Source organism: Crocodylus porosus, unplaced genomic scaffold, assembly GCF_001723895.1.
Source record: "Crocodylus porosus isolate Cpor-Errol unplaced genomic scaffold, CroPor_comp1, whole genome shotgun sequence".
NCBI classification, from domain to species: domain Eukaryota; kingdom Metazoa; phylum Chordata; order Crocodylia; family Crocodylidae; genus Crocodylus; species Crocodylus porosus.
The window spans coordinates 29,951,088-29,976,967 of record NW_017728943.1 but is presented as its reverse complement, the minus strand read 5'-3'; the positions used below and the strand labels follow the sequence as shown (position 1 = coordinate 29,976,967).

The following is a 25,880-nucleotide window of genomic DNA, read 5'->3' as shown; positions in this document are numbered from 1 at the left end:
ACGGTTTTTGCTGTGCACACTAATGTGCAGTAGAATTCATCTACTGAGCAGTAAATCATCTCGTCTAGTCTTGCCCAGTAGGGCCTGAGTCATAATTGTAATGTAACAGAACAGAACTAAACTAATTCATTGGTGAAAGAGGCCCAATATCTGTTTTTCTCACACTTAGCAAAATGAACAATGTGAAAACGAGTTAATGCCAGACCTACTTGTTATGGCTTGGTCTGAATTTTAAGTAGTAGGAATATGTCTACTGTCTCTCTGAAAAGTGAAACACAATGATTTTGCCTTCACTGAAGACCCAGTTTCACTGAGCCAAATGAGGACATCTATATATGATTTATTCGATCATTAAATTATCCTGTTCACATACTATCATTTTAATATCCTAAGAGAAAAAAAAATAAAACTACTACTTGCCCTTGGAAGAGCTGTTCCCTGTTTCCAAAAAATGGCTTTAAATAAAGAGGATGCATTTCTTATATCAGCTGACTTTGTGGACTGAGTGCCCTGGCAAGCCAGGGACCGCTCCTCTGAGGCTTCTGGAACCTTGGAGCTGACGCAGCATCTTCCAAGTTTAAGCCCTTGACCCTTCAATGCAAGGAAACTAGTTTGTAGAAAGGAAAAAAAGAGTTATGCAAAAATGGTATCATAATTGTCAGATGTTAAATAAGGGCTACATGATCTTGTCCTCACAAAGGAAGACAGAATTGTCTTTTAATCCCCTTCTGAACTTTATTCAAAAGAAAGCCATGGCTTTAATTTAGGAAGCCATTTCTAATTGACGTGCTTTTTCCATGAAATTCCGCTTAAAAGGCATCATGAAGTCTTCAAAGTCCACCTCGTAAGTAAAACGCTCACGACGCAATTCCCGCTTTCTTATTAGATCTTCTGTTGTAGCTTCAGGAGTCCAAATCTGGAAAACAAAGTTAATTAAGGTTCAGTATGTCCTAATTAACAGATAATGCCCATACATTCCTGTATGAAACATTCTGAAAGAACACTGGGTTTTTCAAGATCAAAATTGAATACCAGATGGTCTAATTCTTGATTATTTAGTTGATTGGTTATATTGACAGGGAGTTCTTTTATACCAGCTCAGGTCAATTTAGATAAGGAATTTTCAAAAGTGCTTACAGGAGTTAGGTGCCTAAAGGGCATTGTCTTCTGATGGAAATTAGAAATCTATTTTTCTTACTCCAGTGCATTTGAAAACCCTCTATCCCTTTGCTCCTTTTGACAATTCTGCCCTACAATTGGGCAGTATAGTCACAAAATATCTCCCAGATGTTGTAAAGTATGAAAGAGCTCATTGAAACGTTCTTCTCATTCCCCTACCTAGAAGAACTAGTACCTTTCCCAGAATTTTCTACATACAGTTGGAGAGTTTCCTTGTGAAACATGCAAGCATCATTAGTAGCTACAGTAAAGAACATTCCATGGGCTTTCCCCAGCAATGGCACAGGAAAGAAGACCGAATGCCAGTCATTAGATGGATGAGGCTTTCTTCAAACAGCTAGCGGAAGTTTCTCGATCACAGGCCCAGGTTCTCATGCAGGACTTCAATCACCCTGACATCTGCTGAGAGGGCAATATAACAGTTCACTGGCAGTCCAGGAAGTTTTTGGAGAGTGTTGGGGACAATTTCCAGGAGCAGGTTTTGGAGAGGCCAAATAGGGACCATGCTGTTCTTGATCTGCTGCTCACAAACAGGGAAAAACTGGTGGGAGATGTACTAGTGCAGCGATTCCCAAACTCTGACAGATTGCATACCACCAGTTTAAAACAATACAACCTTAAATACCACCAGCACTTAAGGTGGTGTATGTGTGCATGCATGTGTGTGTGTGGTGGAGTGTGTGTGTGTGTGGGGGGGAAGGTTGGGGGATGTGGTTGTGTGTGTGTATAGTAAGGTGTGGGAGGGGTTGTGAGGGGGTATGGCTGTGTGTGTGTGGGAGCATAGGGTATGTTGGGGGTTGTATATATGTGGGGAGTTGTGGAGGCAGGTTGTGTGAGTGTGTGGGGTTTATGAGTGTAATGGGGGGGCCCTCTCTGGGCCAATTTGCCTTTGGCCTGCCCACCTGTTCCTGGCCAACTGCCCGCCTTCTCACCCAACACGCCTTGATGTTAATTAATTAATTAATTGTTGTTAATTAACTGGGAGGCCGCCCATTTCCTTGCCCCGAGGCCAAGGGGTGGTATCTGCGGCTCCGTACCTCCCCTACACCGCAAGCCATGTCTCACAGATGGCATCCAGCTGTTACTCTCACCAGCCCCACACTGGGCCCCTTCAAGATCCCTCCATTCAGCCAGCCTACCCCACCTTCATTCAGGCTATCTAGCTCCCTGAAACTATTTTCCCCTCTAGGGTATGGTCCCGCCGGGACCTCTGGCCATCACCTCCAAGGCCAGTTGGAAACCCCAGGGCCTCCTAGCTTGGGGGTCCCTCGCAGTGGGCCCCTGGCCCTTTTGACCTTCTTGGTGCTGGTCCTGGCCCCACCATTAACCAGTCGAGGGTACTTTCTCAATCAGTCTGAGTCTATAGCCCAGCTCTATCTCTGGGGCCTTCTGGCCCTATTAGCAGGTGACCCACCCGGTTGTGGGGCCTAGGGGTTAAGGCACTCCGACCTACCTTTCACCGGGGTGGTAACAGGCCTGGCATTTCCTGGGGGCTCCCACGCCACTGAGAGCCCCACCAAGCCACCCACTCCCTGCCAGGTGCAGTTTTAGGTCATGCCCAGGACCAGGAGCCTCCTGACCATCCCCTACAACTCCAGCCCTTACCTCCAGGATGTTCCATGAAGCCTCCAGCCAACAGCAAAATGTCCTGTTTACATGGGCAGCCAGAGCTCTAAAATGGCTGCCACAATTAAATACCTGCTGACTGCTTGGCCCCAGGTCTTAAAGTGGCAGGCACAAACAGTGTCCTGCCACAGTGGGGTATGAGGGAGGAGGGGGGGGTGTGGGGACTCCTTGCACTCCCCACCATAGAGCAGTGGCAGGCAGGGGTGCTCAGGGTACTCAGGGCTCAGGTGCCCAGCAGGGCATGGCTCCAGCCAGCGCTGCACATTGCAGTGAGAGGAGCATCCTCCACTGGACAGTCTGTATTGCTAGCACTCCCTTCACTTGATGGGCACAGGAGAGAAGCCCCATGCACTGGAGCGGACTGCCTTCCCCACTCCCCAGGGGAAGATGCCTGCATCTTCCCTCCTGTGCCACACAGCCCCATTGGGGAAGACAGTCTGGTCCAGCACATTTGCCGGGCATGGAAGGGGCTTCTCTTCCATGCCTGGCAAGTGTGAGAGCTACACGTGCATGTGGGGATCACCAGTGATGCTGACAGCCCAGCAGAGGCTGCACCCCTCACTGCAATGTGCAGTGCTGGCTGGAACCATGCCCCACAGGGCACCTGTGCCGGGCACAAGTGCCCTGAGCGCCCTCATCTAACGCTGCCGCTCCTACTGCCTGCCAGGGCTGCACACCATGAGGGAAGTGTGGGCACATCCCCACACACCTCACCTTCCCTCATACCCACCGGGTACAGGCTCTGCACTGCTGCCATCCTCAGCCCCAAGCCACGTGCTTCCGCTCAGCTGCAGCCCTGCCCTGCTGCTTCCCTGTCTGCTGTCCAGAGCCAGCAGGAGACCAGGGAAGCAGAGCAGGACCCCAGGGGCTGCAGCACCAGCAGCTCCACCCGGAAGCTGTGTATTGGTGGAGCTTGGCCCTTCTGCCCATGAGGGTGGGAGCAAGGTGCAATAGGGTATGTTGCGGGGCATATACATGGGCACCTCACTCTGACCCTCATGGGCAGAAGTTCTGGGTGGGGCATGCATACCACTGACAAATTGTCTGCATACCACTAGTAGCATGCGTACTACAGATTGGGAACCACTGTAGTAGTGGATGGCAATTAGGGCAGCAGCAACCATGAGATGATTAGGTTCATGATCCTGAGGAAAGGAAGGAAGGAGAGAAGCACAGTAATGACCCTGGTCTTCAGAAAAGCAGACTCTGACTCACTCAAGGAACTGATAGGCAGAATCCCCTAGGAGGCCAGTCTGAAGTGGAAAGGAGAACAGGAGAGCTGGTTGTATTTTAAAGAAACCTTACTGAGCACACAGGAACAAACTAGCTTGGTGAGCAGGAAGACTAGCAAGTATGGAAGAAGACCAGCTTAGCTTAGAAGGGAACTCTTCAGTAAGTTAAAGGAAGCTTATAGGGCTGTGTGAAGCTTTGGTAGCTGATTCAATTCAGAGGAGATTCAGCCTAATTCGGTGGGCAAATTGCCGAATCTGAATCAAATCAGGATACACATTAAAGGGTCTGAATCAATTATTAATAATGGTCACAAGCTGGCAGAGGGTAGTTTTAGGCTAGATATCAGGAGGCACCACTTCACGGTCAGGGCGGCTAGGGTCTGGAACCAGCTTCCAAGAGAAGTGGTGCTGGCTCCTACCCTTTCCTGCCATGGCAGGGGGTCGGACTTGATGATCTGCTCAGGTCCCTTCTGACCCTAGAAACTATGAAACTATGAAGAAGCCTCTGAATTGATTCAGAGAGATTCAGAGATTCAGCCATAGACTATACAGGCAGCAGTCCTTGATGACACTGGACACAGTTGCCTCCAGCTGGTAAGTCTGTTGTGATGGGCAGAGGGGGGACGGAACGGGCATGGGGGGGTGGGGCAGATGAACACCCCCACAGTGAGGGAGGGATTGGGGCTAGAGCTGGGACAGGTTTCCCAGTTGGGGCAAGGGGAGGGGGCACAGGACTCAGGGCAGGGGACTCCTGCCACTGTGTGCTGCATGTCTGGTTGCTGTTCTTCCGGTGGTTCCTCTGGCAGCTTTCACCACCGGTCTGAAAAGGCATGGGATAGGATGTGTGCCCCTGGATCTGTGCAGGACAGGCTGGGCCAGGCGCACTCTGGGAGGCTAGTCCCAGAGCCCACCGTCAGGCTGTGCTCTGCAGGGTGCATGGAGCCAGGGTTGTGCTCCAGATGGCTAGCCCCAGCTGCAGCCCTGAGCTCAGCCCTGGCTCTGCCCGACCCATAGAGCTCAGTGGAGTAGGGGCTGCAGGAGTGTCTGCAGCCACCCTAAAATTTCCCATAGCCCCTGCCGCTAGACCCACCCTGATCTGGGTGCACGTGCCCGCCCCCATGCCCTGCTGCTGCTCGCCCAGCTGGGGTAGTGTGAGGTGAAGCCGTGGCTTGTCCTGGAGGTGCAGGGAGGCTAGAGTGGCTTCTGCTGCTGTGCTCTGCTTGTCCAAGAGGCAGTGCAGTGGCACCGTCCCACACCTCCCCTCCCTGGCTGGGTGAGTGGCAGGAGGGCATAGCTCCCACTCCCAGCGCTTTCTGTCGCCCATCCAGAGTGCAGCCCAGCCCAGCCCAGCCCACCCTGCGCATATCAGGGGGCACATGCCCACTCCCATGCCCTCCTGGACCAGCAGTGAGAGCTGCTGGAGGAGCCACCAGAAGAGCAGCTCCTGGACTGGCGGCATGCAGTGCGCAGTGACAGGAGCTCCCCCACCCCAGCTGGGCAGCTTGTCCCAGCCCCAATCCCTGCTTTGCTGTGGAGGCATTTATCTGCCCCCACCCATGCCATTTCCCTCCCCCCTCCTCTGTCCACCACAACAGACTTACCAGCTGGAGGCAGCTGTGTCCAGCAACACTGAGGACGGCTGCCTGTATCGTCTATGGCCAGATCTCCAAATTGGTGCCAAGCTCCAGATCTGAATTAGCCAAATCGAATAAGGACAGTGATTCCAATCACTGAATCAAATCACTGTCCCTCTAAACCAGCCAAATCCAAATCTGAATCTGAAGCAAATACTTGCTGCTTCTCACAGGCCTAGAAGCTTACAAGAAGTGGAGACTTGGAGAGACGACTAAAGGCCTTCCTCTGGAGGAAGGCCAAAGCTGGAGTTGCCACTAGGAAGGAATGTGAAGGGTAACAAGAAGGGTTTCTACAAGTATGTCAATAACAAGAGGAAAATCAGGGAAAGTGTGGGTTCCTCCCTGAATGGGGAGGTAACCTAGTGACAGATGATGCAGAAAAGGCTGAAGTACTCAATGCCTTTTTCACCTCAGTCTTCACAGGTGAGATCAGCTCCCAGACACTGCACGTGGCAGCACAGTTTGTGAAGGAGGTGAGCAGACAATGGCAAAAGAACAGGTTAGGGACTATTTAGAAAAGCTGGATGTATACAAGTCTATGGGGCCAGATGCAATGCATCTGAGGGTGCTGAGGGAGCTGGCTAATATGTTTGCAGAGCTGCTGGCCATTGTGTTTGAAAATATGTGGTGATTGAGAGAGCTCTCACTAGGAGGGTGGTGAAGCACTGGAACAGGTTACCCAGAGAAGTTCTGGAATCCCCATCCTGGGAGGTTTTCAAGACACAGCTAGACAAAGCTTTGGCTGGGTTGATCTAGTTAGGGACGGCCCTGATTTGAGCAGGGGATTGGACTAGATGACCTCCTGAGGTTCCTTCCAACCCTAATTTTCTATGATTATATGAGCCTATGATTTAAATTGCCAAATGAATCTGGTTTACTCATCCCAAAGGATCAGAAGTGATTCACTGCATCATCATTGCAAGAGTATACTATGCACACTACTTCTTTCTTTTGAAACTGTGACTGAAGGAAGTTAGTAGGCAATAACTCCATAGGGAAGCACAGGGAAAGTACCTTTAGGAGTGATGCTTTCTTATTCTAACAAGCCTTCTCTGTCACTGTTGTGTGGCATCAAAGATGAAGTGGGTGGCAAATGCTCCTGCCAAAGTCAGTCATGGTTTCAAAATGTGTAGTCTTGTGCAATAAAGGAAGCTGCAGGTACGTACTGCAGGCAGAGCATTGTTACTGAAGCAGAAATGTCTTAGGATAAGTTTTTGAAAGAGGACTGGGATCTGATTGTTGCCTCTATAGATCAGTGGTGTCAAACAGCCTGTGGGTCAGATCTGACCTGTGGAGCCTCTCTGTCCAGCCTGCTGGGCTACCAGCAGGCCACCAGAAGTTTGGGGATGTAGCCCGTCACAAAATGCAGGACTGTTCGGCCCCACTGGCTATAGCCATCGGTGGTGAGTTTGGCTCGCTGCCACAGCTGTCTCTGAACCCTTGTTACATACCCCAGGCCATGTCCAGACATGCAGGAGCACGCACCTGCATCAACAGAAATTGCCCCTGCATCTGTGCCCAGCACCTCCTAAGTCTTCTGCCAGGAAGAACTGCAGGCTGGAGCCAGCACTGGTGCTGGCCTCAGCAGTCTTCCCCGGTGGCCTGGAGCAGCAGGAACACGGGTCAGGCAGCATGAAAGCCTGGCCAGTAGACAGGCTTCTTGGACATGCATTGCACTGCTTTTTTTTCCCCAGGGTTTTTGAGGGGTTTTTTGTTAAATTTCAACCCGCACTGCAAATCTGCAGCACAGGCCATGTTTTAATATTCCTTGTGTTCTGTTTCCAGTGCCTCAAAGAGGTTTGTGGCACCACAAACAACATGGGCCTGCATATCTGGATACAGCCCCACACTCCAACCACTGCCACTCCCAGACTCCTGCCACCATCAGACCTGCTCCCCCATCATGAAATCTGTCACCATCTCCAGACAATCACTGCCCCCTCTGGACCCGCCACCATCACCCCAGTCCCTGCCACTGCAGTGGACACACCAGCTGCCCCCATAGCTCAGTCTGGACTAGTCCCACAAGAATTCCTGTGTTCCTGATCCAACCCTAAGCCCCAGGTGAGTTTGACACTCCTGCCATAAATTTATCTGCAACTAACAGGGTTGCCTTGGAGGGATCCCTGGTGTGTGTGTTACGTCAGGTTACAATAATTTAGCGAAGCAAGAATTGCCACACAGGATCAGAGCAGTGATTTTTTTTTTTTTCCATCCAGTAACCTGTCACTAGGAGCAGCTAGCAGCAGCTGTTTCCGAAGAAGGTATAATAAACCTTCAGATAGGCAACTGTGGGACAACATGCCAGGGAAAATTCTCTCCTAACTCCCCTCAGTGAGAAGATGGTTTATTCTCTGAAGCATATGGATTTGTATTTTTAAAACATCTTATTTAGTTTTAATATTTATTACTGTAAACATGGAACTATATAATTATCTAATCCCCTCTTGGATCCTGCTAAGATCCTGATGTCAGTAAAATCTTGTGGCAGTAAATTCCACAGGCCAATCCCAATTAAAGTGTTTTTATGGTCCTTATCTAATGAGAAAAGAGACTTAGCTGTTAAAAAAAAAATCCAAAAAGTTGCCTTTAGCTGGGCCTTTTCCTCAAAGGTAAATGTGAATAATGTGAATTTATTTTCTCAATGACTTTTTAAAATATAATTGAACAACTCCTTAGGCCAGTCAAATGGCAGCCTGGCTTTTCAAGAAGCTCCCCCACCACTCTTTGTTTTCAAAGCTCTTATTCTTGCAGCCAGTCCCACAAACAGCTGTAGAAGAGATTAAAAACATGGATCTTGTCACCTTGGAATCACACTTGCACCTTGTCACACAATCATTGCTGAAATGGTAACTGTTTTTCAGAGAAAAAAACACCTTTATTTTTACTAGACTGTTGCATGTTATGATCTACTGATTGGAAGTAAAATAAAAAATGCTGGAGACATTAGTTTGTACTCAGTCAGAAGAAAATGCTTTCTTTGAAACTGAGATTTCAATGAAGTCAAGATCCTCGCAGGCTCTGACAAGGGATTAGACAGTTATATGGATCCATGCTTACACTGGGCATGTGTAGCCAAAACGGGGACCCTAAATTCAAGCAGTAGGTTTTAAAAAACACTGCTTCAATTTAGAGCTGATTAAGCCCCTGTGTCATGCACACATGCCTCTGACTTACCTGCCTCTCTGGTGGGGAGGGGAGGGTGAGCTGCCAGCAGGTGGAGCAGTCCCTGGGCTGCGGAGGGGGGCTGGTGCTTCCCTCTGTGGCAGCGGTGCCCGCACCCACCCCTGCTCCCCAGGCAGTACCCGCCTGCAGGCACCCTGCTCGGGGAGTCACAGGGCGCACAGCAGCCACGGAGGGAAGCACCAAGCCCCTATGCAGCTCAAGCATGCAGGCAGGCTCTAGGGGTAAAAAAAAAAAAAAAAAGATCAGGCTTGCTGCCTTTCTTGGGCAAAGCCTGCCTTCCCGGGCTGCTGCAGGGCTTCCTGTAGAGCTGCACAGAGCCCAGTGCTTCACTCTGCAGCTGTAGGGGCAACAAACTAAAACTCCTCCATCCTCTAGGTCACCAAGGGCAGGACTGCTATAGAGTTCCTTAGAGGAGTTTTAGTTTGCTGCGCCACAAGTCATTTGAGGCACATTACGCTGAATTTCCTACAGCAGCTGGAATTAATGTGCAATACGCCACTGAGGCATGCAAACACCAACACCATTAAAGTGGTGCAAGAGCTTTTAGCCCACTTTAAAGTGTTGTGCACACACATTCACTAACACTAAATCTGGAAAATCCTGACTCCATATCATGAGAAAAGCTGAATATTTGTGATATTTCTAAATATGTTAGGCCAGGTGGTTTGTTGGTGTAAAAGGGTCCTGCTCCTATGACCTAAATCTGACTGCAGTCAAGCTGTATACATTTACACCTGCTGAGCATCTGAGCTTATTATCATCCTCATTTCAGTGTCAAAACACAGTATTATTCAGGTTCTGCTAACAGACTTACTTTTCTGGGTATATATGTGATATCAACTTTCTTAGTAGCGCCGCTGGTTATCAGTGAATTCAGATGAATAACATTGTCCATGGGGGATTCTTCCTTCTCTTCAAAAATAGATTTTTCTACAATTGGCAAAGGTATCTGTGCAACCTGAAACACAAGCAAGCATCAACTAAATAAATATATCAGGTGTTCAAACAATGGGTGCATCCTACAACATCTAGAATTTCTTTTACCCACCATCTGGGCAGAAGGGAGGGAAGGGGCATGGCCAGCCTGGAAAGCATTTTCATTACAGAATCAAGTTTTTCAAGAGAATCTATAAACATTTCCCAATAATACAAATAAGGGAAGCACTTAGTAAATTGGGATGCTGGGGAATTTACAGGAAATTTTAATGCTTGCACAAGAATCAGCTGAACTGTTTAGACTTGGTGCTTTCTCCATGTTCCACACATTTAACAAGCCCTTAACTAAAAGCATGCTGGAAGCTCAGAGACTGTAGCAGTCCCTACACCATGGAGATCGGAACCAGATTTTGTTTTTTTGCTCTAGTCACTTATCCTCTAGGTCACCAAGGGCAGGACTGCTATAGAAAAAGCCCTTTTTGCCCCAGAAAGAGTATTTGCTTTTGGTTTGTAAATACCATCCCCTGGGGCTGATTAATAAGCAGCCCTGAAAAGCTCAGGAGAGAGACCTAATTTGAAGTGCCATAAGCACAGTGAAACCATTACAGTCAGCACTTGCTGGTGAATTAGGGGACAATGATAAGGTACTCAGGGTTCTGGCAGGGCTCCAGCAAATGTGTAAGGGAACAGAACATTCAAGTAGAACAGATTCAGAGATTGAAAAATAGGACTCAATTATTTCAGTCAACATGTAAAGAGGTAGCATATGAGATAATCCACAGACCCAGTTTGAAGAAGAGAAAAAGAATCAGCAGGCCTGGCTCAATTACTAATTATCTCAATTGAAGACTTTCCAGTCATTTCAGGAGCTTCCTGATCAGGCCAAATTATCTCAAGAAATAGCATTTCCTTTTAAGAAATCCTGGTCTTCTGCCACTCAGTCTTTACAGTACCATGCAGGGATGACTATATAGATTATGTGGGGGCCAAGGGCATTTCTTTCCCCTTCACTTCTATTCTGTAAAATATGTAGCTATTGGACTGCCAGGCAGCAGGCAGGGTAGTGAGTGACACTGTTCTAGGATAATTAATTAATTCACAGGTGCAATGGATGAACAAGTACTTTGCTATTTCAAAGTAGCAGCAGTGTCCTGACACATGGAGCTTTTCAAAGCACTAACTTTAAACAAAAGAAGTACTCTAGGCCAGTGGTTCTCAACCTTTTTTGGACTTGAAGTCCCCCCTCACTCCCAACCTGCAGCCCCCTGCTGGTGCCCATCACTCCCAACCCCAAGCTCCCTCCCATGCTAGGTCCTGCTGGCCAGTCTGACCAGGCTGCAGCCCTATGCCCATTGTGGGCACAGAAATCAGGGGGAGATGGGGGCATGTGTCCTCCCCCACCCTTCAACACATTGTCCATGCCCCCTCCCCTCCCAGCTTACCTGTGGGGAGCTGCTCTACACTGCTGCTTGGCTGCTATGTGCATGTGTGCCATATTGGCCTTCTCCTGCTCCTCCTAGCCTCAGGCAGCCCCTTGCAAGCTGGAACGCTGCTAGCCTTCAAAGGGAAACCTATGGTTTCCCACATTCTTCTCCTTTAAGGGAGAAAATCTGTACTTTTCTGTGAGCCTGGCAGTGGCAACAGATTCAGCCCAGGTGTGGGGTACCTCAGCTGACCTCAGAGATCATGACTGCACCAGATCTGCAGCTCCCAGGGACCCCTGAATCCTGCTTGCAGCCCCCAGGGGACTGCGGACCCCTGATTGAGAACCGCTGCTCTAGGCTATAGTCAAAAGCTACAATAAGATGTTTAGATGCCCATAGGTATGACAGTAATTATGTTCCTTCCTGGCTTTGAGTTGCCAAATCTTCTGATTGATAACAGCGCTCAGCCCAAATGATACAAGGGATCAAAGGGGTTTGTGTTCTGACTGCATAGGTGAGCAGAAAGTAAGGCTGAGCTTTTAGGTAAAGGTTTGAGCCTCTGAAGATCCAGATGCTGTTTCTGGCTCTGCCACAGCCCTCCTGTGTGACCTTGGGCAAAACACCTAACACCTTCATGCCTCAGTCTCCCCTTCTACAATACACTATTGGGTTCTTGTTACTTCATAACTGATTACTCCCACTCATGAAGTAACCTGAAGCTATTTCTGGTGCAGTGCAGATGCAGGATGTTTCCTGCAGATCCTGTTGGGACAGTTTGGCTATAGCCAAGGGATGACCACTGAGCTCTTCATCTGTAACTTTCTACATATTTCTGAGCTCCAGGTTGCTACTCAGTCACTAAATCCACTGGAACATCTCTAGTGTTCATGCAATGCCCATCGCATCATGTTTTCTACCAATCTAATCTGCAACATTCTTATTTTGTTTTGAGTCTATTGGGTTGGAAATGTTAAAGAATTGGTAATGTTATAGGAAAAAAGGGTCTTGTATTATGCCTGTAGGAAGAGAATGTGGTGTGAATACATGGTCGGATACTGGTAACTGTGAGGGGTAGGGGCACCGGAGTGAAAGTTGAGACTTTGAGCTCTTACTTGTCTTGGGGTGTTCTACACCTGCCATAAGAAGAATATGAACACAATAGCACCTAGAGGCATCTGCTTTTTCCCCAAAGAGTTTCTAATTTATATAGACAGGACAATCCCCATGGTTTGTTTTTTATAATACATGTGTGTATCTTATTTAATTTGTGTATAAAGGTAGCTGCCTTCATGCTCAATAGCAGACAAACTTGTGGCAGAGTGGGGACTGAATGCATATCTGATGCACAGGCCAGTGCCTAAACTACCAGATGAGCTACCTACTTACGATTGCTTATAAAAGCACTTTGTAAAAGTGTCTGTATGCAAAAGTTGGGAGGGAAACTAAATGCAAATCATTTATAAACACTGGCCTATGGAAAAAAAACAAATCTCCTTCGTGATTTCTCGTTACCCTTCCCCAGGTATCATACCTCTTCTTTCACTGCTTCAGCCTCTTCAGGCTTCTGCTTGGGCTTAGGAGATGGCGGGGGTTTGCCACCTTTTTTCCCTTTTTCTACTTTGTTCTCTGCTGCCTTTGGTAGACGGTCCAGTTTCTCCTGCAGCAAGTTGATTAATCTAAAATCAGCATATGCTTTTGCAATATCCAAAGTATTCTGTCCTGTTTAACAAAAACAGTGTGAATGGTAAGAAGCAGCAGCGGTAGCTGAATTATCCAAGGAAACAGACCATCGCTCTGGTGGCTGTAACTGCATAATTCACTGCAATCTACAGAACTGTCTCACGACCTGTTAAATGCTGTTTACATATGCAACAACCTGTATGCCATCACTGGGTGTGTCTGCAGGAACAAATACCATAAATGTGATTAAGGATTGCAAAATCATACCCATAAGTTGTTTTGGGTGTTTCCAGGCCTTGCAACTTTATTAGCATGACACATGTCACTTGTATTTGAACCCAGGCAAAACCTGGTCCCACAAAGTGCTGACTTCCTGAAGCTGGGGTTACTCAGCACCCCCTAAGGAAATAGCCAGTGTACTGCATGATCAGGGATTTCCACATATTCCAGTGCCTACTGGAGGACAATGGACAGTCAAAAGGTTTGTTACTCTCTTAAAGAAAGAGCATGGAACTAACAGAGCACTTTCAAATCCCTGTGAATTCATTAGGAACTACGGAGTTCAACATCCCAACCATAATAATACCCTAACCCCTGATAGCAGTCCCATGCTTTGAAAATAACTACAAACATAAATATTCTGTATTGGCAATATATACATATATATTTCATTTTATATGATAGCAGGAACACTCCTATAAACAAGGTTTTTATCACATTCCCACTGCATGTAGGAGCACAAGGAATAAAGCACAAGGAATATAGCAACAACTTTGACATTTCACATACTTATACTTTCTAGTAAGAATAAGTCACTTGAAGAATGGCAAAGCAACTGGACTCAATGACCTGTGCACAGAGCAGAACAAACACTTCAGTCCTGCAACCAAGTTGTGGGTATTATGCCTTTTAACAATTGCTCATCAAACTTTGGAATGCCTAAATTATGGCAACAAGCCCATGTAATAGCTCTTTTAAAGCCAGGATGCCTCTGGCCCAGAGAACTTTAGGCCAGTGTTACTTCCATGACATCTTTATAAGGTTTATGAATGCCTTATCTTCATTCGGCTTTCACTTCATATTGAACAATATCTAATACCACAACAAGCTAGATTTACACCAGACATGTCCTGCACTAGCCAAATACTAAACATCACCCAGCATGTAGAAGATGGATTTGAGAAAGAGATGATAACAGGTGCTGTGTTTGTAGATCTACCAGTGTGGCATACAAAAAAAGTCAACTACTGAAGCCTGCTGGCCAAAGTCTACAATATGACACATGACTACCACCTAGTGCAGCTTATCCAAACTCTTTTGGAGATTAGATGTTTTTACATAGAGCTGTGCAAGAAATGGAGCCACTAGAGATGACAATGAAATGGCCTCCCACAGGGTAAGGTGCTAGCACAGATCCTTTTTAACATTTATACCAATGACCATCCCATACAGAATAATAGGAGGCATTTCATATATGTTGATGGTCTTTGCATCATGTCACAAGAGAAGTACTTTGCCACTATCAAGAACAAATTAACATGTGCATTGAGCAACCTCTCAGATTACTACAATAAGAACCAGCTTCATGCCAGGACACAGGGCTTAGCTTTTTACATATGCCATAGAGAAGCAGAAATTAAACATCATCTAGGATGGAATCCCACTGAATAATCATCTGAACCCTGTGTACCAGGGAGTTTTATTGAACTGAACACTTACTTTCAAAGCACATGTAGAGAAGACAAAAGGGAGGGTCAGAACCTGCAACAATAGACTTCCAAAGTTGGTCACCTCAAACTGGGGAGCTAGCCCAGCAACATTAAGAACCACTGCTGTTGCCTTGCGTTACTCCACTGCAAAGTATGCATGTCCAGTATGCGAATGATCAGTTCATACCAAGAAAATAGATCCCATTCTAAATGACAGCTGTCATGAAATAACAGGATGTCTAAAGCCAATACCAAAGGATAGTCTGTACGTAATGGCTGGCATTGTGCCACCTGATATCAGAAGAACGGTACCAAGCCAAAAAGAAAGATCACAGTGGATGGAAGATCCCAGGCATCCACTATATGGTCATACAGAAGAATTAAACAGCTTAATATGCAAAAGAGTTCTGTAGCCAGTGTTGTGCCACTGGACACAATGGCTGATAGGGTGCAACTGAGGTTATGGAAGGAAAGATTACATGAAATTAGGTGCTCTGAAATGGACCTGGAATCCCAGAAAGACCTTCCAAGAGGGGCAGATCTAGACTGGCCAACATGGTGATGGCTGAATTGCCTGTGCATGCAAACTGGGTCAAAAACAAACGTGGGCACCAATGACACAGTGAGAAGCAGCCCTGGGAGGATCATGAGAGACTACAAGGCCATGGGGGTGAAGCTAAAGGACCTAGGAGAACAAGTTGTCTTCTCCTCAATCCTCCCAGTAAGAGGCCATGGCCTCGATGCACTCCTCCCTCTGACTGAGGTCAACCAAAGACTTAGGAGATAGTGTCACCATGTGGGCTTTGGATACCTCAAACTTGGTAAGCAGTTTAACTACAGCAATCTACATGCAAGGGATGGTATTCATCTCACAAGCAGAGGAAAGAAGCTCTTTGGTATGAGTTGCTGACTTGCTGAGAAAGGCTTTAAACTAGGCACATCCAGGGGCCAGGGACAAGGTTCCACTACTGTACATGAATCCACTAGCTACAATGACACATGGGAGGGCATTCAAGCCTGGATGTCCAGATAAGTACTGACATCTTGAGACACAGGTGGCATGACAGAAAACCTAAGGTGACTAGGGGAGAGCTCAGGTGTCTTTATGGGAGTGCCAGAAGCATGTGAAGTAAACAGGAGGAACCGGCACTCCTTCTAGTTGACAAGAATTTTGATCTGATTGGGTTGATGGAGACCTGGTGCGATGACACACATGACTGGGCAGTGAATATTGAGGGCTATAGGCTTTACAGGAAGGATCAGGTTGGGAAGAAGGGAGGAGGTGTGGCCTTCTATGTGAAAGAGCGGTACCCATCTGTGCAGGTCACATTTGACAGCTGAGAAAGGTCCCAAGAGACCCTCTGGGTCAGGATACAAGGGGGATCAGGAGACTGAGACCTGATGGTGGGAGTCTACTACAAGATGAGGTGAGCAATCAGGCATTCTCCTGAGAGCTGAGTGAGGCAGCTAGCACTAGAGACATGATTGTCATAGGTGACCCCAACTACCCTGACATCTGTTGGGAGGATCACTCAGCCACCTCCAGCAGGTCAGCCATTTCTTGGCAACAATAGACAATCTGTTTCTGACACAGATTGTGGAAGGGCCTACTAAGGGTAAGGCCACTCTGGATCTAATGTAGACCAAAGGGGAAGACATCATAAGCAACCTGAGGGTTGGTGGTACTCTAGGCGACAGCAATCATGACCTCATAAGGTTCACCATCCACCATAAGACTGGAAAATCAGTCAGAAGAACAGAAGCCCTAGATTTCAGGGCAGCAGATTTTGGCAAACTCAAGAGGCTAGTTGGAGAGGCCCTCTGCAACCAGCAACTGGACAATTTGGGAGTTTAGGAATGGTGGTGCTTCCTTAAGGAGGCAATTCTCACAGCTCAAAAACAGGCCATCCCCATGCAAGCAAAAAGCAGGAAAGGAGCCAATAGACCTGTTTGGCTCAACAGGGATATTTGGGAGCTATTGAAAAAGAAAAAAGAAGCATATAACCAATGGAAGAACGGCTCAGCAACCAGAGAGGAATACATCTGTATTGCCAGGGCCTGCAGATACAAAACACAGAAAGCTAAGGCAGGCATGGAGATCAAGCTCGTAACTGGAATAAAAAACAACAAAAAGTCCTTCTGCAGATACATAGGGATCAGGGTGGGGGGACGGAAATCGGGCTCCACTGTGGGATCTCTACTGAATACTCAGGGCCAGCCCACAGTCAGTGCCCGTGAAAAGGCAGAACTCCTAAATACATACTTCACATCTTTATTCCTGAAATCAACTGGGGGACTGTTCACCTGACCGGAGGCCCAGGGAACATGGGGAAGACAACAGAACACATTAAATTAGTCTTGAACAGATGAGTGATCTCCTATAACACTTGGATGTTTTCAAGTCTGCTGGGTCTGACAACCTGCACCCAAGAGTCCTGAAAGAATTGGCTGAGCTTATAGCAGCGCTACTAGCCAAGTTGTTTGAAGGGTCATGGAACACAGGAGTGGTCTCAGGTGACTGGAAGAGGGCCAGTGTGGTGCCCACCTTTAAGAAAGGGAAATGGGATGATTCTGCAAACTACAGACCAGTCAGTCTGACCTTGGTCCTGGGTAAAATCTTTGAAAAATGTGTTAAGGTGGCCATCAGTTACAAGCTGATAACTGCTGGGGTGTTAAGAAGCAACCAGCATGGCTTTGTCAAGGGTAGATCATGCTTGATAAAGCTTGTGTCCTTCTACAACCAGGTAACTAGCCATCTGGACAAGGGACATGTAGTTGGTATAATTTACTTAGACTTCAGTAAAACCTTTGATTCTGTTTCCCATGGGCTTCTTTCAAACAAACTGGAGAGTACAGGGCTGGACCAATCTATAGTAAGGTGGGTGGACAAATGGCTTAGGGGCTTCTCCCAGAGGGCAGTATTCAATAGGATGGCCTCATCCTGGATGGCTGTCTCCAGTGTTGTTCCCCAAAGATCAGTGCTTGGACCCATGCTCTTTAATATATGTATTGACTTGGATGAAGGGGTAGAAAACTCAATGATTAAGTTTGGGGATGATACCAAGTTGTGGGAAAGCATGGGCACATCAGAGGATAGGGTAAAGACCCCGGACAACCTTGACAGACTGTATTCATGGGTGGAACAGAATCAGATGACGTTTAACAGGGAGAAGTGCAAAGTCCTTCATCTGGGTAGGAAGAACCCTCACCACAACTACACGATGGGTGGTGGTCCACTAGCTGGCACAGCATCTGAACAAGACCTGGGGGTTACAATTGACCAGAAGATGAATATGAACCATCAGTGAGATGAGGTTGCTAGAAAGACAAACAGAACTCTGGCATGTATCAGCCGATGCATGTCCAATACAGCCAGAGATGTGCTCCTCCTCCTCTATTCAGTGCTGGTGAGGCCTCAGCTGGATTACAGTGTCCGGTTCTGGGCATCACACTTTAAGAAGGATATGGATAAGCTAGAGGGGGTAGAAAGAAGAGCTACCCATATGGTTAAGAGCATGGAGAATAGGCCCTATAAGGAAAGACTCCGGGAACTGGGCCTTTTCAATCTGAGTAAGAGAAGGCTGAGAGGTGACTTGATAGCCACATACAAGTACACTGGGGTGAGCATCAAGATCTACTAGGGGAGCAACTCTTCAGGAAGGCAGCTCAAGGGAGGATGAGGACCAATGGGCATAAGCTAATAGAGGGTAACTTCAGGCTAGATACAAGGAAAATCTTTCTTTCTATAAGAATCTGGAACACATTCCCCAGCAGAGGTGGTGTAGTCACCCCCTTTGGAGGTGATCACGGTGGGGATGGACAGGCACCTTGTCGAGCTCATCTGAGCCCAATAACTTCCTGCCCATGGCAGGGGACCAGACTCGATGATCTTACAGGTCCCTTCCAGTTCTGTGATCCTATGATCAAATGGGGCTATATTAATTACATGAATATATGTGAGTGCAGCAAAATGCAGACTATGGAGCACATGCTTATTTGCCAACTCCTTGGTGAGACCTGTAGGAAGGAGAACCTTGCTGCAGCAATGGAAAGAGCTCTCACTTGTGCACAATTCTGGGAAACATCTAGTTTATGACAAGGACACAAGAAGAAGAGAGAAAACTTTTCACAGTTGTGTTAAAATAAAACCCTTACACAGAACCTACACAGAAATATTAAAAAAAATATTTCCCCTTTTAGGCCAAGGAGTTGTGATTAAACAGACCACAAATGGGATGGACAGGGCCAGACTTTCAAAAGAGCTTGGCAATCTGGCATCTACATAAGTGTCACATTTCCAGCAGACCTCACTGGGGACACTATGTCCTTTGGAAAAATGACCTGCCTATACAGGGGCCTTCAAGGGAGGAACTGGGTGCTGAGCACCTTTGACAATCTGGCTCACTGTGAAATTTGTGGCTAGAGTGAGTTCTCAGTTATCCAAACACAGACTCTAGGGTTGTAAAAAGTGACAGCTGCCTACCACCGGGCACAATCCAACATCCCCATAGTGGCACACACTACAAAGACCCCCTTTTCAGCTCCTGTGTGCTTCCAATGTTCAGGCCTATAAGGCATCTTTAGAGTTACTGACCTTCAAAAGGGGAACACAGCCCTTTTCTGGCCCCTGCCAGTTTTTGTAGCAGTGTATGTGGGCCAGAGTACACAGATTCACAGAAATCTAGGGCTGGAATACCCCAGCATGCATGAATTCCCCAAACTGCATGACCTCATGAGATCATCGGGTCCAAAAGATAAGGAACCCTTCCTCCGCACCTTTCTACTGAGATCAGGATAACACCAAGTAGTTGGATTCTCATCCCATCAGCTCATTAAAGTGCCAGGTCAATTTTCTATTTTGTTTACATTGAATTAAAATTATTTTGCTTACATTGAATGAAAATTATTTTGCTGGGAGTGCTTTTTTCTGCATGACACCAACAGACTGTGGTTACTGAGAATCCCTCATAACATTGTGCAAAACCAAAGTAAAATAATAGAGCTATAATTTCTAGATAAAATGAAGTTATGGCTTCTCAACTGAGATTTGACCAATGTTAATGAATGTTCTGTGAGTTTTCTGTTGGTTCATTGGAAGCTGGTCTGTGCCTTTTAGATAGGGCAGAATATACATCTAATAAATAAATAATCTACCTCTCCATCTATCATTGCAACCAAGTAATGCTTCTGCATAAATTCAGAGAATTTCTGTTTAGTCACTTTCTCTGTTGGAGAACAACAGTCAAATGCTGAATAGGAATAAGTATTTCCCACTGATGCCACATAAATCAAGCTGAGAACAGAGTGATCATAGTGAATGACAGAATGTACACACTAGTCACGACTCAAATTCTTTTGTCTTTTGCTTCACCTGCATAGCGTTACTTCACTGTGACAGCAACTCACTACCTTCTGTATATTACGAAAGCCCCTGTCAGAGTTGTATTCCAAAGCAAACATTTTTGTTCATGTTGGGTGCATCTACACATGCATTTATTCTGGCCCAAATTTACTCTTGTGTAAACTACTCTGGAGTAAGGGTTTTTGGGCAGGCGTGTAGCCATGTGGGGATGAGGAAGCAGAGTTGTACCCAGTTCCTTGCAGCCCTACAATGGGCCCCTGCTGCCACTGGGGGAAGCTCTGGGCTCCCCTTGGGTGCTCATTTGCTGCTAGCTGCCCCACTGGCAAATTGGGGCAGGGAGCTGGGACCTACCCCACCCCTGCAGCTCTTTCCAAGCCTTATGCCTTGACCACCTGACTGGGGCATGGGGCTAGGACCTGCCCCTGACTGGAACAGATCCTGGGCTGCATGAGGAAGCCTGTATGTGCAGCCCAGAGCTGGCTGGGGACTGCCTGAAACAGGACAGTCTCCAGCCACCTCCAGCCTGCATGTATTTCCCTGTTTAGTCTGGGGCTGGCTGGGACCTGTCCCAGTCAGGGGCAGGTCCCAGCCACCTCCAGGCTGGGTGGGGAACTGTTCCCATGCAGGGAGCTGCCAGCCCCTGCTTCGCAATCGTAAATGCAATCATGGGCCGCTTGTACACATGATGGGGGCTTAGTTCCCCAAACTGAAATGGTGGATTTTTAATTGCGGTGATTAAAAACCCACCGTTTCAATTTAGGGGCTTCTGTCACTGCTATGGTGTAGGGTCCAATCCTGTTTTTTTTTGATGGCGCCTGTCTGTGTCTCCCATGGCCAGGGGCCGAGCTGCCAGTGGGCCGAGTGACCCCTTAGCTACGGGGGGCCCTGGTCCTTCCCTCTGTGGCAGCGGTGCCCCCCAGGGCCACTTGGGTGGGCTGCTAATGGGTGGGTGCCACCCGTGAGGCACCACCACTGTGGAGGGAAGGTCTGAGCCTTTCTGCAGTTCAGGGCCCACTGGCAGCATGTACAGCATGATCCAATTAAACTGCAAAAATGTCCAATTTTGGTCACGTGTACAAGTGCCCATGGAGCGGAGGTAGGGAACAAGCTTCCCACCCCCGGTCTGCAATAGTGACCAGGTAGAAGGGGCTGCTGCCGGAGTAGAAGGACACTGTCCCCACTCAGGCACGTAGGGCAAGGACTGGGGAACTTGCTCCCGCACCAGCTCTGCACTCACGGAGTTTGGCTGGGAACAAGCTCCCCATCCCCTGCCAGCAGGGAACTCCCAGCGCTGGTTCCACACTGTGGGGCTGCTGCTGGGAGATGAGCCCAAGCTCCACAGTCATGGGGCTTGGGCTGGGAAATCCTTACCTCCCATCCTAAGCATCTACAGATAGCAAATTTACTTGGGATTAGGCAGGTTTACTGAAAAGTAAAAATGTACAGATGTAGATTCACATGCTTATTTCACAGTAAACTATGCTAATACAAAGTAAAGCATCTCATGTAGATGTACCCATTGAGTCTTAATACTTATTTGAAGACCAAATTAGATAAATAAAGGACTTGTTTGAGACTCAGTTTTTCTCTAAAAGATGAAGAGCCTGGATATTTGAAATGTGAGTGCTGCTTTTTACAAACTAAAACCCAAACACTGCAGAATAAGAAAATGCATATTACCATTATACATTTAGCCTTGGTTCTGCCTCCAGATCACCATCCTGACCACCAGATATTTTAGCACAGGATGATCTTTAAATGGATTCTTCTTATTTCTCTTAAAATATAGTATGCTGCCTCATCTCTGCTTTTACAGAAATGTTAAAAAAAAACCCAGCAGCCACACAAACAACAAAGGAATAAAATCTCTCCAGGCTTTTTATATAGTACAAACAAAATAGACGTACCTTTTCTGTTTGTCATCTGGACTTTAGCCCCAGCATCAATTAAAAACTGCACTGCATCCAGTCTACAGCTCTCAATGGCTCTCATCAGTGGGGTTGAACTGTTGATTGCAACTGCATCTATCGCTCCTCCAGACTTAACTAGCAGTTCAGCAATATCCTGCTGTCCTGCATGGCAGGCATGGTGCAGAGGAGTCCACATGAAATTGTCAGTTGCATTTACATCTGCCCTGTAAATGAAAGAAGTGAGACTGTGTACAGATGAAGATGAGCACGGTTACTGTACCTAAATGCTTTCTTTCCTAAATCTAGGTCAGTAAATATGATCTTCATGCTAAATATATTTGAAGAATGTAATAACCATCCTTTTCATGGCTTGTTATCTCATTGCTATACAGCTTTGAAATAGTTTTAAATGTTTGGTTTAGCTTCTCATGGAATTATATGAATTTTAGCAGTTTGTGTACCTAGTGACCACTACCCTACTTCTTCCTTTGTAGACCTGCATGATACCTACTTGCATTATTGGAATCAGACTTCTATAAGGAAAGGGAAAACAGGCTTGTAAGCAATTTATGTAATTTTCTACTGTGCTGCTTGTAGTGGATATGTCTACGCATTCCCCTGATTGTGCATTTGGTACTTGTGCAGTCATTTAGTTAGTACTTGCTAAAGTCCTGGTGGTGCATGATTATTTTTGGACATTACATCATCATAGCGACAAGCTACGGTGATGTAGCATTTGTGTCACAGTTTGTGTTGCCAACACTACATCGCTGAAGCAACGAATTATGAGATCCCTTCCTCTGATTTTTGTTTGTCTTCCCCTTTGTCTTCTTCAAGGAAGCACATCCAGTTGTATTCTGAAAAATGTCAGTCTTAAAGAGGGCAAGGCCAGTTAGGTCAGGGATGGTCAACCTGTGGCACGCATATGCCACAAGTGGAATGAGGAGCCTCTATGAGTGGCAAAGGGCAGATCAAAGAGGGGATAGGGAGCACAGTGGCAGCTAGGAAAGAAGCAGAAAGCAGACTGGGCAGGTAGCATGGGGTAGGAAGCAGAAACCAGAGCATCAGATCAGTCAGAGGAAGGGAATAGAAGTAGCACTTGAGGAATGTACAGGGCTAATTTTTGGCACATTTGCCAAAAAGGTTGGCCCCCACACTGACCTAGATTTCACAATATATTTAACAAATGCATATTCAATAATGAAATGGACTCCTGAAAATACTCATAATTGCTTTTATCTCTGAACTCTTTCTCTACCTATAGATTACCACATGTCCAATGTAAATTACAATAATCCAATCTGAATAGACTGTCTGCAGTGACATATGTAGTCCAACTGAAGACCCAGCCCTACAGGTGCGTGCAGCCTTAAGTTAAAAAAGTTATAATATTTGAGCATTCCATTTAAATTATTAAGAGCTGAAGACATGACTATTGAAACTCCCACACTGGTGTGGTTACATGGAGCTCTAAATATTGTTTATCCTGCCCAGCTATGGAATGACAGGCATAAAATGTGCAACTGGAAAGAGAGTAAGAGTTAGGTCAGTAAAAGGAGCATGAATATTTCATGTTGATACAGAACAGAAATAATCAGTATTGCAGCAATTTTGTTGGCATAGCAGCTTCATCAAATATAGAGTGAGCTCAGATGCTGATAATTCCTTACACTTTCTATAGCTTTCATTCTGACTTCTCTTCCATCTATCATTTGGGTTAAATTTTTGTGTGTGTTTCCTCAGTTTTTAGTATTTCCCCATCAAGATTTTTTGCATTTCCTTTCCATTTTATTCACTCTCAATATTTTTTACAGGAAAGTAATATGCAATGAATAGTATTAAGAAAAATGTAGCAATTTGAAAAGTATTGTCCAATCACAGGGAACCTAAAATTATGGGCGTTTCGCAAGGATGCAAGAGTCCATTGATACAGGAGTGGGACCCAGATGTGATACTACTGTTTTGTTATATCCTTAAATGGAGGTCAGAATAGCGGGGAAACCCTCTACCCTCTAAGATCAAGCAGTTCTCCTGAAATGGCTAAGGGAACCCTTGAGAGGGGAGACTGAAAACCAAGGGCTCGTGAGCAGAACCCAGTGGTTCTTACCCCAGTGATCAAATAGATGAAAGATGCTTCTTTCATATCTTCAAATAAGTCACCAGTCCCATTAATAATCATCCCCAAACAACAACTCTGTCAGCTCTATTGCATCTGATACTGTGTGAAGTCAGCAGAGGTTTGCTGAAATCAGGACAGGTTAATTTGCCCTATGAGCACAATGCGTAAACCACTAAGGATTAAAAGACTTAAACCTTCATGCAAAAATATGTATCCTGCCAATGTCATTGGGATTACTCAACTAGTAAAGGTACACATCTGCCTAAGTCTAAGTCTCTGCAGGACTACAAGTAATGGCTCATTCTTAGACACAAGCCATATGGTTTCTGGCTAGTTATGCTCAGGTAATGTAATGCTTATCATGTTTAAAATTAAGAGATTGGGGTTTTCAAAATCACAGTTGTGTGTAGCAACTTGTTGCATATATCTTAACATACTTTTTCTTCTTCTTTATGAATAGACACCCTGGTATTTCCTGCCCTGGTTCTATAGCTGTTCATATAATAGTTTAAATTATATTTTTCTAATTTGTCAACTCTTGTTCAAAATAAAATCTTACATTTTATTATTTACATTTCCCAAGCACCTATGTCAACTACAGTTTCCTATAGAATGTCTGAAGTAGAAAAAATATTAGGTTGCAACATGTGACTGCAGCCTCAATCCTAATATACATATTATATTCCATGTCAGCTATATAGCATATCAGCTGAGGGTGTAACTGAGGGTCCAATTTTTGAGGGCAAAGTCAGCTAGTTGTATTGTGAGTTCTGCAACAGAGAAGTTTCAGAATTTTTCAGAATGCATCCATTAATTGGGAATTCAGCAGTTTTTGAAACTCAAAGGGAGGTGTTGAGTACCTGCATTTCACATGGACTAAAATTGGATATTTTTCTGAAACCCCCAAAATTCAGACATAAGATATGAGCAAAAGCTTGCCTTGAACCATTTCTGCAAGTCACCATTAGGTGGCTCCATTTTTCCACCTTCAAAATATGAATGTGTGTAACAGGGGGGGCTTCCCAGGGCTGATCAGAAGTTGGCCCGCCTGCCTGTTTCTGGGCTAACATGCACCTCTCTCACCTGCCACACCTTGCTGTTAAATAATGAGGGTCTTAATTCAGTGGGAGGTTGCCCTTTGAATGCCCTGTTCTACTGGGCCTATGTATGCAGCTCCAACCACCCCCATACTGCATCTCAACACTCGCTGATATTTTTAACAGCTGTGCTCTGCTCCAGCGTGAGGCCAAGCCCAGCTCAGAACAGTTTTAGACCTCTCACTTTCTGCCCTGTACGGGCTGCACTCAGACCATCTCCCTTTCACTGAGGCCTCTCTCACTCTGCTACCTCTCACACGGTCTCTCTTATCGCCCCTTGCAGGGCCACACTCGTACTGCCCCTCCTTTTCCATGGGGCTTCACTTACCCTGCCCTCACCCGGAGCATCCTTGGGCTTGTTTTCCTGCACTCCCTGGGCAGCAACCGTGTGGGCTCTTGGGCCTCTCCTGTGGCCTTCATCTGAGCGAGTGCTAGGTGGTTTGCAGACCACTGGACTAACTCTGCCTCTGGTCTTTCACTGGGTCACTGACCCAGCTGCTCTCAATCAGGGGCTCCTGACTCGCCCCATTGTTTACTTGCAGCTCTTCCTCAGCCGCTCCACCCAATCGGCCTCTGGCCTACCTGTAGCCTCAGGCACCCAAAGGCTTACCTCGATCTAACTTGGCCCCCATGTTAGCAGGACCTACCCTCATCAATGCTGACCTTGTGAAGGAACACCTTGAGAAGCTGGATACCTTCAAGTCAGCTGGCCTTGACAACCTGCACCCCAGGGTACTCAAGGAGCTGGCGAGCGTCATAGCCCAGCCCCTGGCACGGATCTTTGAA

The 25,880-nt window shown here is 46.5% G+C and overlaps 1 protein-coding gene across 3 annotated transcripts in view; it reads right to left on the bottom strand.

Annotated features, from left to right (window-relative positions):
* Positions 1-710: 710 nt before the first annotated feature.
* Positions 711-25,880, bottom strand: part of ANKEF1 (ankyrin repeat and EF-hand domain containing 1) — a 44,599-nt gene continuing 19,429 nt past the window's right edge. For all 3 annotated transcript variants that reach the window (XM_019549104.1, XM_019549106.1, XM_019549105.1), the window contains 4 exons: positions 21,876-22,102; positions 12,749-12,936; positions 9,672-9,815; positions 711-916 (listed from right to left, as the gene is read on the bottom strand). In XM_019549104.1, coding sequence (XP_019404649.1) covers positions 764-916; positions 9,672-9,815; positions 12,749-12,936; positions 21,876-22,102 — 712 coding nt within the window. In that variant the 3' untranslated portion in view covers positions 711-763. The remainder of the gene's footprint in view (positions 917-9,671; positions 9,816-12,748; positions 12,937-21,875; positions 22,103-25,880) is intronic.